Here is a 13,331-nt window from a genome sequence, read left to right on the forward strand (position 1 = left end):
GAAGTCAGCCAAGACCTCAGAAAAAAAATGTGTAGACCTCCACAAGTCTGGCTCATCCTTGGGAGCAATTTCCAAACGCCTGAAGGTACCACGTTCATCTGTACAAACAATAGTACGCAAGTATAAACATCATGGGACCACGCAGCCGTCATACTGCTCAGGAAGGAGACGCGTTCTGTCTCCTAGAGATGAACGTACTTTGGTGCGAAAAGTGCAAATCAATCCCAGAACAACAGCAAAGGACCTTGTGAAGATGCTGGAGGAAACCGGTACAAAAGTATCTATATCCACAGTAAAACGAGTCCTATATCGACATAACCTGAAAGGCAGCTCAGCAAGGAAGAAGCCGCTGCTCCAAAACCGTCATAAAAAAGCCAGACTACGGTTTGCATCTGCACATGGGGACAAAGATCGTACTTTTTTGAGAAATGTCCTCTGGTCTGATGAAACAAAAATAGAACTGTTTGGCCATAATGACCATTGTTATGTTTGGAGGAAAAAGGGGAACGCTTGCAATCCGAAGAACACCATCCCAACCGTGAAGCACGGGGGTGGCAGCATCATGCTGTGGGGGTGCTTTGCTGCAGGAGGGACTGATGCACTTCACAAAATAGATGGCATCATGAGGAAGGAAATGTATGTGGATATATTGAAGCATCATCTCAAGACATCAGTCAGGAAGTTAAAGCTTGGTCACAAATGGGTCTTCCAAATGGACGATGACCCCAAGCATACTTCCAAAATTGTTGCAAAATGGCTTAAGGACAACAAAGTCAAGGATTTGGAGTGGCCATCACAAAGCCCTGACCTAATTTAATTCATAGGACATTTGCGCAGCATTTAATCATACAAACGCAACCATATTTTTGTACACATATTTTGACAATCTGCACATTTGGGGTTTGAACCTGCAATGTTTGGTACCCAAGCCAGGTCTTTTATCCTCTGTGCCACCAGGGAACATCTCTTACATCTTCTTTTTCCAGTATATACAGTAGCCGTTGGCATTATGGTCAATCAGGAATTCCATGCTTCCTTTTTAGCCTTCTTAGACATACAGTAACTAACCCAGTGAAAACTGGTAACTGGGTTATTCACTATCAATTCACCCATCCTCTTTATATGCTGTGTACTTCTGGGCCCAAATTTAGAAGGTATCCAAGACTATGACTGCTTGTCTAGTCACTTTTGCTTTTCAAATCATGAAAAATAAGAAGGGGACCATACCAAGCATCTCAAAGTAGGAATTACAGTGCTTTCAGAAAGTATTCACACCCCTTGAATTTTTCCACATTTTGTTGTGTTACAGCCTGAATCTAAAATTGATTAAATTATGATTTTGTGTCACTGGCCTGCAACACACAATACTCCATAATGTCAAAGTGGAATTATATTTTTAGAAATCTTTACAAATTAATAAAAAATGAAAAGCTGAAATGTCTTGAGTCAATAAGTATTCAACCCGTTTGTTAAGGCAAGCCTAAATAAGTTCAGGAGTAAAAATGTGCTTAACAATTCACATAAGTGGCATGGACTCACTTTGTGTGCAATAATAGTGTTTAACATGATTTTTGAATCATCACCTCATCTCTGTACCCCAGACATAAAATGATCTGTAAAGTCCCTCAGTCAAGCAGTGAATTTCAAACACAGATTCACCCACAAAGACCAGGGATGTGTTCCAATGCCTCGCAAAGAAGGGCACCTATTGGTAGATGGGTCAAAACAAAATTGCAGACATTGATTATCCCTTTGAGCATGGTGAGGTTATTATTTACACTTTGGATGGTGTATCAATACACCCAGTCACTACAAAGATACAGGCGTCCTTCCTCAGTTGCCGGAGAGGAAGGAAACCACTCAGTGATTTCACCATGATGCCAATGGTGACTTTAAAACAGTTACAGATTTTTGGCTGTGATAGGAGAAAAATGAGGATGGATCAACAACGTTGTAGTTACTCCACAATACTATTTTCCAAACCATGTATCCTGTTTGCAATAAGGCACTAAAGTAAAACTGCAAAAAATAGCTGTTATCGACTGTACTGTACCATACAACTGTACTTGGATGTATGACCTCCACTTCTCTGTTTCCTCAGTATGACCTGTACGAGATGCAGAGGAGGAGGCTGGAGGTTTCGGTGGCCAGGCTGACGGACGAGAGGGACCTGTGGAGCAATGTCACCTACAACCTGGCCCTCAAGGTCTGTCTGTCTGTCCGTCCATCTATCTTGTCTTTTGTCTGTCTGTCCGTCTTTCCGTACGTCAGTCCGTCCCTGTCAGACATCCTGTTGTAGCGTTAGAATACAATGGAATGCATAGCTACATGGGAGGAGATAAGGAGCAGTAGAGGAATGGGAAGTGCTAACTGGGGTCTATTAATGTGGCGCCAAATGGAAGAAAACAGACTGAAACAGGGAGGGGCTACCTAAACTTGTCCTATTAGAAATGGCAATTCTGAAAAACATTTTGCTACCAAGTACCCTAATGAATACAACCATGTTAACGTATGTACATCAGAGTTGTTGATGTTGATCCGTTCCCTCCCAGATGATCAAGTTGAACAACCTCCAGCTGGCCAGCAGGCTTCACATTAGTGAGCAGACCTGGACCAAGACTGCCAAGCACTTTACATTCTTCCTGATGTCCAAGTTAAACTCCACACTGTCAGGTAAATTTTTTCCTGATTTGAGATATTATACTCTCAAATTGACTTAATTTAAACGGAATTTACTCCAACCAATTCTGATTACAATTTCATTCTATGCTAAAAATAATAGAAACCTTGTTTCCCGTAGGACACAGAGGACTTGAATTAAATCATGCAGCTGACAGAGCAATGGAAGGAGCGGCTCACATCGTTCATGAAGAATCTAAGAGAGGCACAGCCAGTGTGAGAGGATATGGGGCATACAGGCTGGCATCGTCAAGTGGCGCCAACATCAGGTACGCGGCGTAGACATGGCCATTGGTGCAATCTACTCATAGAACTGACTGTAAATCTGTCATGACAGAACTGTTGTCATTGCTTTGACTTCATATAACTATGTTGTTTTTTGTTGTAGGAGCCCGGATCCAAAATTTTAGAACGTTTCAGAAGAACAGCTTTACACAAGCTTTGAAACAGTGGTCAAATGTAAGAACGTTTTCTTTTGTTCCTGTTAGGGACATTTCCTTTTAGGGACATGTTTGATGTTTTTGTATGTGGATCACTTACACAACCATTAAGCACTAGTCAGGCATTTTAGCACTGGGCTGGAACAAAATCCTGCACACCCTGTACTCCCCAGGACCAGGATTGAAGAACTCACTACCAAAACACCACATACCACTGTAAGTGGCCAACTAACATGCCCCCTCCCATCCTCCAGGCATTGACCATTCAGTGTGAGCGCTATGGAGGCGAGGACCTTCTCTCCTGCCAGGAGACCCTCAACAAGCTAGGCCAGTTGCAGGATGCCTGGGTGGAGGTTGGCCTCTGGCTCTTCAGGAAACACCCAGGGGGCCAGGAGGCGATGAGGGGACCTGGGCTGGACCGTGTCGGAGCTCCACAAGCAGCTGGGCAGGTGCATTAATGGCGAGAGCGGTGAGCATTTGAACGGAATGGCCCATCGCCACAGAAAAGTTGACTTGAATGGGGATGCCTGTTCTATACATTCTATTTCTATGGCGGTGAGAGAGACAGACATAGTCTGGAGGGAATATACAGTGGAACTATATACAGGAAACTGTAGCACTAAGGTAGGATTCTGGAGTGCTACATACTGGGCTTGCAGGGTTTTGTTTCATCCCAGCACGAACACCCCTGCTTCAACTAATCTGAAGAACCCTGATAAGCACTCCTGCCTGTCTCATACCTCATACCTGCATTTATCCCTTGCCAACGGTTCTCTGTTGCCCTTTCAGGAATCCACAAGCAACTGATGTGCCTGGTCGGGGTCATGGAATTCTGGGCCACCCGACTGAAGGCCCTGGTTGGCCACACCGAGGGGCTGCCCCACTGTGATTGTGTGAAGCTGGAGAAGGCCCTGGGTAGCTGGATAATGCTGGCGATGGAGAGCCTGCTGTACGTCCACAGCACCCAGCCTGAGAACGAGAGGGTCAAGCACAAACCGCACGTCCAGTGAATTCTCTTGGCCCGCCTTTGTAGGCTTTTGACCAGGGCCTTGGTCAAATGATCTGTTGTGACAAAAAATTTGACATCATAATTACACTGTTGTTCGATTTGGTGCCAGTCATTTTTTTTATTAAAAGAGAAGACGAGAGCTTGTGCCAGTGCAAATTCCCAAAAAGTTTTGGCCCAAATCTGAGTTTATTGTGGCTAAGCTTTTTTTGTAAAAAATTTGTGTCTATTCCAGGATCGAGATTCTAGGATGATGTCTTCAACACTCTCCGGGAGTTCATCTTGACCCAAGCCAACTTCTTTGACTGTGAGAACCGCAGGCTATGTGAGGAGATACTGGAGACTTACAGAGCTGTCCCTGGATAGCACTTTCTTTACCTATGCTATTCTTTATCTATGCTATTGGGATGAGGGTACGTTTGATTCTATAGATGTGTAGAAGAATGGTGTAATATGCTATGATGATGTCTAGTTAAATTAAAAGGGGCACCACTTGTTTGTTTTTAGTCAACAAGGAGCTATAATTTAGCAACAAGGGATAAATACAATTTATCGTATAATTCTATCTGAAGGTAATTCAGTTCTTGAACGACAAGACAAATTCATATCTCCGAGGAAGCTAATACTTTATAAACACACAAAGGATTTATTAGAAGGACATCAAGATAAAGCAATGAATTCTACAGGAGGGATGAATCAACGAAAGATTGGGCCCTGGTCAAAAGTAGTGCACTATAAAGGGAATAGAGGACACATCCTGTCCATTTGGGACACATCCTATCTCCCTTACATAATGTCTATGCCCTGTGTTTCTAGGTGAACTCCATCCAAACGGCTCTGACTCGCTGGATGGTGGACCTGCTCCTCCAGATGGTCCCGGACCACTGTGACGACCAGGAGCAAGCCCTCCTACCGGGACCCAACACCACCGTCATCATGGAGGTTTCCCTGGAGCAACTAGAGAAGGACGCCAAGAACCTCTCCCAGAAACTGAACAACTTCTCCAAATATATCACCATGTAAAGCTACTGAACCAGTTCCTGGAGTTGGTCTATAAGGTCTCCTCCTCCAGCACATATGCTATAAGGTCTCTCCCCCCGCCTGCGTGGGATCGAACCCCATCACTCAACTGTGTTGCTACATGTACATTTTGGTGGTAGATGGGGGATGAAGTGGTGAGTTACACCACAGGCAACATAGAGCCTTTCTGCTTTAAAATGTCTACTTGGGCTGCTGTCATTGGGACGAATCTGTCCCACTTTTCATATTTAGTACTATATCGTCCAAGCTGAATGTGTTTTCCCCCTCTGTGCAGCTTTGTCAGGCCATTGTGGAAGAGGAGATTCAGAGGACCATGGCTCAGGATGACACAGAGAATCAGTTCTTTGATCTCAACAAGCCGCAGGTACTGACTTAGCATTAGCAACCCTCATCCAGACTTTCTATGTAGAGCATGCTAACAGGGGTCCTACCATTATAAGTGTTTTGCACTCAAGGATGTGAATGCTAAGCTGTGTGTGCGTGTGTGTGTGTGTGTGTGTGTGTGTGTGTGTGTGTGTTTATGCTACACAGAGGGAGTGTGGCGATTGGATGGAGTCCTGTCAGATCCTGCTGTCTGACGTGAAGGGCAGTCCCGTGGAGCTGCGCATCACACTGAACTGCATCCCCCATTGCCCAGCATATAATCTCTAGTGAGCCTCTGATAATCATTTTACTGTGGTCCCTCTCTACCTTGCAGTTAGCCACCCAAAATGTAAATACCATCCCACTGGGCACTGATGTATATTCTAAAGTAAATTCAATTTTTTTTAACCATGACATTGGATTTATGTTAAAAGTTGGGTGAAAAAAAGTCTCACATTTTACAATTCTTTCACATTGATGAGTTCTTTCAAATCCAAACAGTTTTCCAAGTTGATTCAATATGATCAGGAGGAAAAAATATGTACTATAATTATTTTGTTGAAATGACGTGGATTCAACCAGCTTGCGCCCAGTGGGGTGTCATTTTAACATTTTAAGCATCACAGGTTTTTGGTTGATGTGATATACAGTATAATGATGTCATTAGATGAACCTACCTGCAGTGTATCCACTAGAGGCTTTTGATGAAGAGGAGGAGGAGGAGGAGGAGGAGGAGGAGTAGGAGGAGGAGGAGGAGCAAAATGATAAATTAACTGAGGTCACATGGTGACCAATCTACATGAAAAAAGACTACTAAAAAAGACTTTAACTTATGGAACAAAACTGGCCATATTCTATTCCAGTATCTGAGAGTTGCTCAACAAATAATGATTATAATAATGATTATTAATATTAATGATGATGATGATGATGATTATAGTAATTATTATTATTATTATTCATGCTAGGCACTTGTATCTTCCAGCTCTGTGATGAGATTTCCCCTAGATGCAGATCTAGGATCAGCTTCTCCTCCTCTAATCCTAACCTTAACCATTCATTGGGAAATGCTAAACTGAGTCAAATTCTAGGGGTAACCTCACCCTTCACTAATGTCCAGAGCCGGAAGTACACTATATATACAAAAGTATGTGGACACCCCTTCAAATGAGTGGATTCGTCTATTTCAGCCACACCTGTTGCTGACAGGTGTATAGAATCGAGCACACAGCCATGCAATATCCATAGACATACATTGGCAGTAAAATGGCCTTACTGAAGAGCTCAGTGACTTTCAAGGTGGCACCGTCATAGGATGCCACCTTTCCAACAAGTCAGTTTGTCAAATTTCTGCTAGAGCTGCCCCAGTCAACTGTAAGTGCAGTTATTGTGAAGTGGAAACGTCAAGGAGCAACAATGGCTCAGCCGCAAAGTGGTAGGCCACACAAGCTCACAGAACGGGACTGCGAGTGCTGAAGCGTGTAGCGTGTAAAAATCATCTGTCCTCGGTTGCAACACTCTATACTGAGTTCCAAACTGCCTCTGGAAGCAATGTCCTCACAATAACTGTTTGTCGGGAGCTTGATGAAATGGGTTTCCATGGTCGAGCAGCCGCAAACAAGCCTAAGATCACCATGCGCAATGCCAAGCGTCGGCTGGAGTGGTGTAAAGCTCGCCGCCATTGGACTCTGGAGCAGTGGAAATGCGTGATGAATCACGCTTCACCATCTGGCAGTCTGGGTTTGGCAGATGCCAGTAGAACGCTATCTGCCCCAATGCATAGTGCCAACTGTAAAGTTTGGTGGAGGAGGAATAATGGTCTGGGGCTGTTTTTCATGGTTCGGGCTAGGCCCCTTAGTTCCAGTGAAGGGAAATCTTAACGTTACAGCCTACAATGACATTCTAGACAATTCTGTGCTTCCAACTTTGTGGCAACAGTTTGGGGAAGGCCTTTTCCTGTTTCAGCATGACAATACCCCCGTGCACAAAGCGAGGTCCATACAGAAATGGTTTGTCGAGATTGATGTGGAAGAACTTGACTGGCCTGCACAGAGCCCTGACCTCAACCCCATCGAACACCTTTGGGATGAATTGGAACGCCGACTGCGAGCCAGGCCTAATCGCCCAACATCAGTGCCCGAACTCACTAATGCTCTTGTGGCTGAATGGAAGCAAGTCCCCGCAGCAGTGTTCCAACATCTAGTGGAAAGCCTTTCCTGAAGAGTGGAGGCTGTTATAGGAGCAAAGGGGGGACTAACTCCATATTAATGCCCATGATTTTGGAATGAGATGTTCAACGAGCAGGAGTCCACATACTTTTGGTCATGTAGTGTAAATTGTGCCTCATCGACTGCAGTTTTTGAATTATTTTGCAATACCTGTTTTTGACCAGCAGGTGGAGGCAGAGGACCCAGAAGAGGCCATGGAGTGCTCACTAGCCGGCTCTATTATGAAGCTGATAGGCCATGATGGTAACATCATTGAGAAACCCTGGGGGAGGATACTATTCAGCTGGATGGGGTCCTGTGTTCCTTGTTTCATTGTGAAAACATTGAGCCTTTGATGCCCTGGCTACAGTGGAGATTCTGCAGCACTAGTTACTGTAAGTTATTGGTCTTTAATGAGGGGTCACACTCTCTCAGCACTGTGTATCTCCCATCTAAGGATTATTACTGGAGTATTACATTGAAAACACAAACACATTTGGTTGTCTCTTGTAAAGTGCTTCACTTAGCCTTTTTCGCAACTGTAATGTACACAACTGTATACTTAATTGAAGTGTGTGTGTGTCAGTAGGGTTGAGGCCCGGGCCCAGAATGTAGAGGAGTGGGACCTAAAGGCAGAGGAGGCCCTCCAGGCAGCGCTGGAGAAGATCCCGGATCTGGAGAGACAGGGCAGGCCCAGCCTGGAGGCCAAAGGTAGGTCAATACCGAGACACCTCTGTGATACATATGTAGGATCTTAATTTGAGCCAGTTCGCTACAGCAGGCAAATAATCCTGCAGCAACAGGAAATGTGAATTATTATGTGGATTATAATTACTGAAGTTTGTAGGGGTTGATACATTTGACACATGGGAAATGTCTTGAATTTCAAAGTGGAAATTACAAACTTCAGAAGCCTTTTTAAGCCTCAAATCCTACATCTGTAGGTCAACACTGTTGGATATGGGATTTGGACACTCATCTATACAATTTGCATTGCAGTGAGCAAGAGGTCTGTGGCAGCGGCTCTCAAGTCAAAGGTGTCCACCCATGAAACCAAAACAGTGAGTCAGAAGCCTGAGCCTAGCCCCAAACACCACAAGCCCAAGAAACACTGAAGATTGAAAACAGTACAGTGGTTTTAGAGGTAATTGGAACTCGGCTCCCCTGAGGATCCCGACCACTTTGTATTTGACAAATGAATGAAAGCAGAGTCTAAGTATGGTATGTCTGGGCATTCAACAGTATTTAGTCATTTGTCTTTTTGTTGTTGTTCTGGAATGCATGCTATTTGTTAAGCAGTCATGTCCTACAAGGTTACTGTATGGTGTGAAATATGCTTCCCTCCAATCATTTTGATACTGTATGGTTCCTTTTCAAAAATAATATTATTAACCTATTATTTATTTATTATGGACCGTATTTACCCTCATATTACACTGTCTGATTTAGGTGGAGTGTGTCATCAGCATATTGTGTAAATCATACAATAAAAACACAAATCTCTATACTGATTTATATTTCTTTACAGAGGATGAAAAAACAAAACAATCATAGAACAAGATTTTCACACTTCTTCAATCTGATATGAGGGGTGCATATCAATAATCCTAAGTGGCGTCCTCTCTTTGCTTCCTTCACTTCATCAGCACTGATATGAAAGAACTGGAGTGGCAAAACCAGTGCAGCCACTTTAGACTATTGAGATGCACCCAAATGTATATGCTTCCCTTTGTCTCCTACATCATCGGCGAGTCTGTCTTCCGCTCCTCTTTGGTTTCTCCTCCTTTTGGGATGGGATTGGCTGGAGCCAGGTTTGGAGCTGGGGTGGGTAAGGTTAAGGGTGAGGGGTCACGGGGCAAGGTGAGGAGGTCAGAGGGGAGGGTGAGGACCAGTGCTGGGCGTTCGGTGCGGAGGGTGTGTAGCAGCTGGAGGAGACGGAGGTGGATGGCGGCAGGGGAACCAGAGAGGGAGTCCAGAGATGCCTTCAGAGCCTCACAGGCTGCTCTCTCTCCCTCTGCTGCAATCACCTACAGGACAGGGAGGAGGGGAACATAGGGTTAGAGGTCAAGGGCTGCAAGTTGGCAATGCTTGTTGTTTCGCTTTTGCTGTTTATCCTACCTCCCTTCTGACATGCGTTCATGCCAACGCATGTGCACACACATACGTGTGTGTGTAGGCTGGAATGGGTTAAATGCGGAAGACACATTTCAGTTGAATTCATTCAGTTGTACAACTGACTAGGTATCCCCCTTTCCCATTGTACACATACACACAAAAAAAACGGATTACATACTTTGATTTGGGCTTGTCTCTTTGCCTCAGCCTCTGCCGCTAGGCTATGCTGCAGCTCGATGGGGAGAGAAAGATCCTCTCTGAAATGAACATGGGGAAAAGAGCACACACATGTCAGCAGTGAAGACACAAGTTGACAATTCCAACATGTACCGTGTTCTATTAACATTTGTTTACGACACCACCAGCCAAAATGGGAACTCGCTTCGTCGTCTTGTTTTGAAAATGGTACAAATGCCTGTAGGTAATCAGTCATCGATGATAGTCTTACATTTCTGCTCTCTCCACCTTGATCCCCCACTGGCAAGCTACAGAATCGATAGCCACCTGGAGATAGTGTTGAGAAAGCACACCACGTCACCACCCATTCACTCACTAAAATTCCTGGACAGTCCGTGTGATTTTACACTGCTCAATACCAAATTCCACGAATAACCTTTGTCAATATTGAATGTCACACCTGGGTTCAAATACTATTGGAAATCATTTCAAATAGTTCATCTGTGCTTGATTGAGCTTGCCTGACTTAATTGACCAATTGGATAGTCCAGAAACTGTAAACCCTACCCATCTGGCACTCTAGGTTAGAGCAAACACAATTTCAAATAGTATTTGAACCCAGGTCTGGTCAATATACAGACCCATACAAAGAGTGTACAGTAGGTTAGGTACCTGGATCTCCTGGGCGATCCTCTTCCTGTCCAGCAGGATGTGGGTGAAGTTGTGGTGGGCAAGAACGTCTCTGTCTGCCACCTGTACCAAGGCCTGCAGCACGGCACTCACACCCGACAGGGCCGTGCTGCACAGAGCCACGTTCTCTATACGGTAGTAACACACCGCGCTCAGCTCCGTGCTCACCAGATCCTTGGTCACCACCTGGACACACACAGGAAGAAACACACACACAGGAAGAAACACACACATCACAGCAGTTAAAGAGTCATGCTCAGAGGAAATATTTTTGAATATTTGATGTAGATTTAGTTTCTCTGTATGCTGTCAGAGGAGTTACCGTACTGTGTGAGGTGGGACCTTGAGCATTTTTAGACGGATGTCCACTTTCTGGCAAACATCGAGTAGTGGGAGGTAGAAAAGTAGGCCTTGGTCCCGAAAGGACATGCAGTAGAGAGAGATTGGAGGATATTTTTACATACTGTGTAATGTACATGCACAGTTTGATAAGTATATGGACTATAGGGGTGGTTCACAAGACTTGTGCTGTGTAAAATGTTACCAATTGCCTTTTCAAATCCATTTGAGAAATTCACCGAGATTGGTTTGATGCATGCCTCATACCTAGCCTACGACAATTATTTCATGTTTGAAGAAAACGTGCCAGACGTTACATTTTCCTATGTCATACCATTTTATGAGTAGCCCCCTATGTGTATCCCTAAGGAAATCCAATTATTCTTAGAAAGCTATGAATGACTCATTGAATGAGTCATCAGATAATATAATAACAAGCACAAACCTGGTCCCCTGGGTCTCCCTCGCAGTAGGTGACCCAATCTGAAAATCACAGCTCTCTCATGCTCCCTCACAACCTGTCAATCAACACAGTGGCTTTCTGTCAATCAAGACTTTGCCATAATTGAATGACACAGAGAAAGACAGCCAACTGTGTCAGTCAATGAAATCACAGAAGGTTGGTGGCACCTTAATTGGGGAGGACGGGCTTGGAGCGGAATCAGTGGAATGGTATCAAATACATCAAACACATGGTTTCCATGTGTTTGATGCCATTCCATTAGCTCCGTTCCAGTCATTATTATTCCAGACACTCCAAAGTTGATATTTTTCTTCCAAAAAGTGGGGTGCTAAATCCTTGTAGTCATTCACCAAATACTACATTTCAATGATGTGCCTTTATTGTACATTATAGAAATCTACCATGTGGTGAGTGCTGTCCAACTCTGGAATATTGCCTGAAACATTTTGACACAGTCATCATCAAGTTGTTATACTATGTCACACATGGGCAGCAGGTAGCCTAGCAGTCAAGAGAGTTTGTCCTGTAACCGAAATGTCACTGGATCGAATCCCCAAGCCGTTCTGCCCTTGAGCAAGGCAGTTAACCCCCAACAACAACTGCTCCCCGTGCGCTGATGACGTGGACGTAGATTAAGGCAGCCCCCTTCACCTCTCTGATTCAGAGGGGTTGGGTTAAATGCTGAAGACACATTCAGTTGTGCAACTGACTAGGTATCCCCTTTCGTTTTGTGTTATACTGTTTATTGTGTTGTCTATGTAAGAGAGGTGGAAAATCCTTACCTTCACACAGAACCAGATGGAAACGGGAAAGAAGAGGATGACCAGGGTTAGAGCCAACACCATGAGTAGCCACTCACACACTCCAAGACTCCTCGGCTTCACGCCTGGTGATGACAAATACCACGGTTCACACTCACAGTAAGCTAATGTCCTTTTCAAAGATATCATCATTTAAAATCAAAGACCAGGGCCCATATTCAAAAGTGTCTCAGAGTAGGAGACCCCCCCCCTTATTCATTATGACTGCAAAGGTCAAACTGATCCTAGACCCGCATTCCTACTCTACAATGCTTTGTGAATAGGGGTCCAAATATTGTCTTACCTTCCTCCTGCCACTCACTCTCTAGTAGCGCAATGAACTCCTCTCCCCTCTCTTCCTCTCTCACATTATCCACGTCCACAACAGTGGAAGTGGACTTGACTGGCCTGTCTACCTCTTCATCTGTCTCTCCCTTGGTCTCCTTTTTTGGTCCCTCTTTCTTCTCATGTTCTTCGGGGAGCCTCACTGTCTTGGTGCCCTTGTGACGGCGGCCCCTGGAAGTAGGGGAACCAGAATGTTCTCTCTTGGCCATCCTCCCTGCTCGCGGAGCGCGACGAGGGGAAGCTGACTCCGGACGTTTCTCCATCCCTCTTGGAATGTCTGTGATGAGAAGAAGCATCCAATCCAAAGCTAGGGCTGGTTGGTTTGCTGTTTGGGAGGCTGTCTTGGTTTCAACTGTCGTCTCTTCCTCAGCCGCAATCACCTATGACAAGCCTATGACCAGGGCTGCTAGTTGGCAATACTTGTTGTCTTTTGCTGTTTATCCTTCCTCCCTACCTCCTGGCACACGCACACACGCACACGCACACACGCACACGCACACACACACGTACACACACGCACACGCACACACACACACACACACACACAGGGTAGGCTTATAACTTGCAACCCTATTAACATGACATAGATTGAAAAATTGACAAACTTTTGGAAAGGCATTTGGAATATAAATTGTCGTTTCCGTCCTGTTGACATCATAGCCAGTA

At 44.7% G+C, this 13,331-nt stretch overlaps 1 protein-coding gene across 2 annotated transcripts; it reads right to left on the bottom strand.

Annotated features, from left to right (window-relative positions):
* Nucleotides 1-9,249: 9,249 nt before the first annotated feature.
* Nucleotides 9,250-13,054, bottom strand: nphs2 (NPHS2 stomatin family member, podocin). Of its 2 annotated transcripts, none has more exons than XM_041838552.2 (8): nucleotides 12,643-13,054; nucleotides 12,303-12,406; nucleotides 11,503-11,575; nucleotides 11,046-11,128; nucleotides 10,701-10,904; nucleotides 10,300-10,355; nucleotides 10,030-10,108; nucleotides 9,250-9,763 (listed from the first exon to the last, which is right to left on the bottom strand). In XM_041838552.2, exons 1-8 carry the CDS (start codon nucleotides 12,959-12,961, stop codon nucleotides 9,473-9,475), a joined length of 1,209 nt encoding a protein of 402 aa, XP_041694486.2. In that variant the 5' UTR covers nucleotides 12,962-13,054; the 3' UTR covers nucleotides 9,250-9,472. The 2 variants fall into 2 exon arrangements, with proteins under 2 accessions (XP_041694486.2, XP_041694484.2); XM_041838550.2 differs by having other exon boundaries at nucleotides 12,625-13,054.
* Nucleotides 13,055-13,331: the final 277 nt, after the last annotated feature.

This window comes from Coregonus clupeaformis, chromosome 20 (assembly GCF_020615455.1).
Source record: "Coregonus clupeaformis isolate EN_2021a chromosome 20, ASM2061545v1, whole genome shotgun sequence".
NCBI lineage: Eukaryota > Metazoa > Chordata > Actinopteri > Salmoniformes > Salmonidae > Coregonus > Coregonus clupeaformis.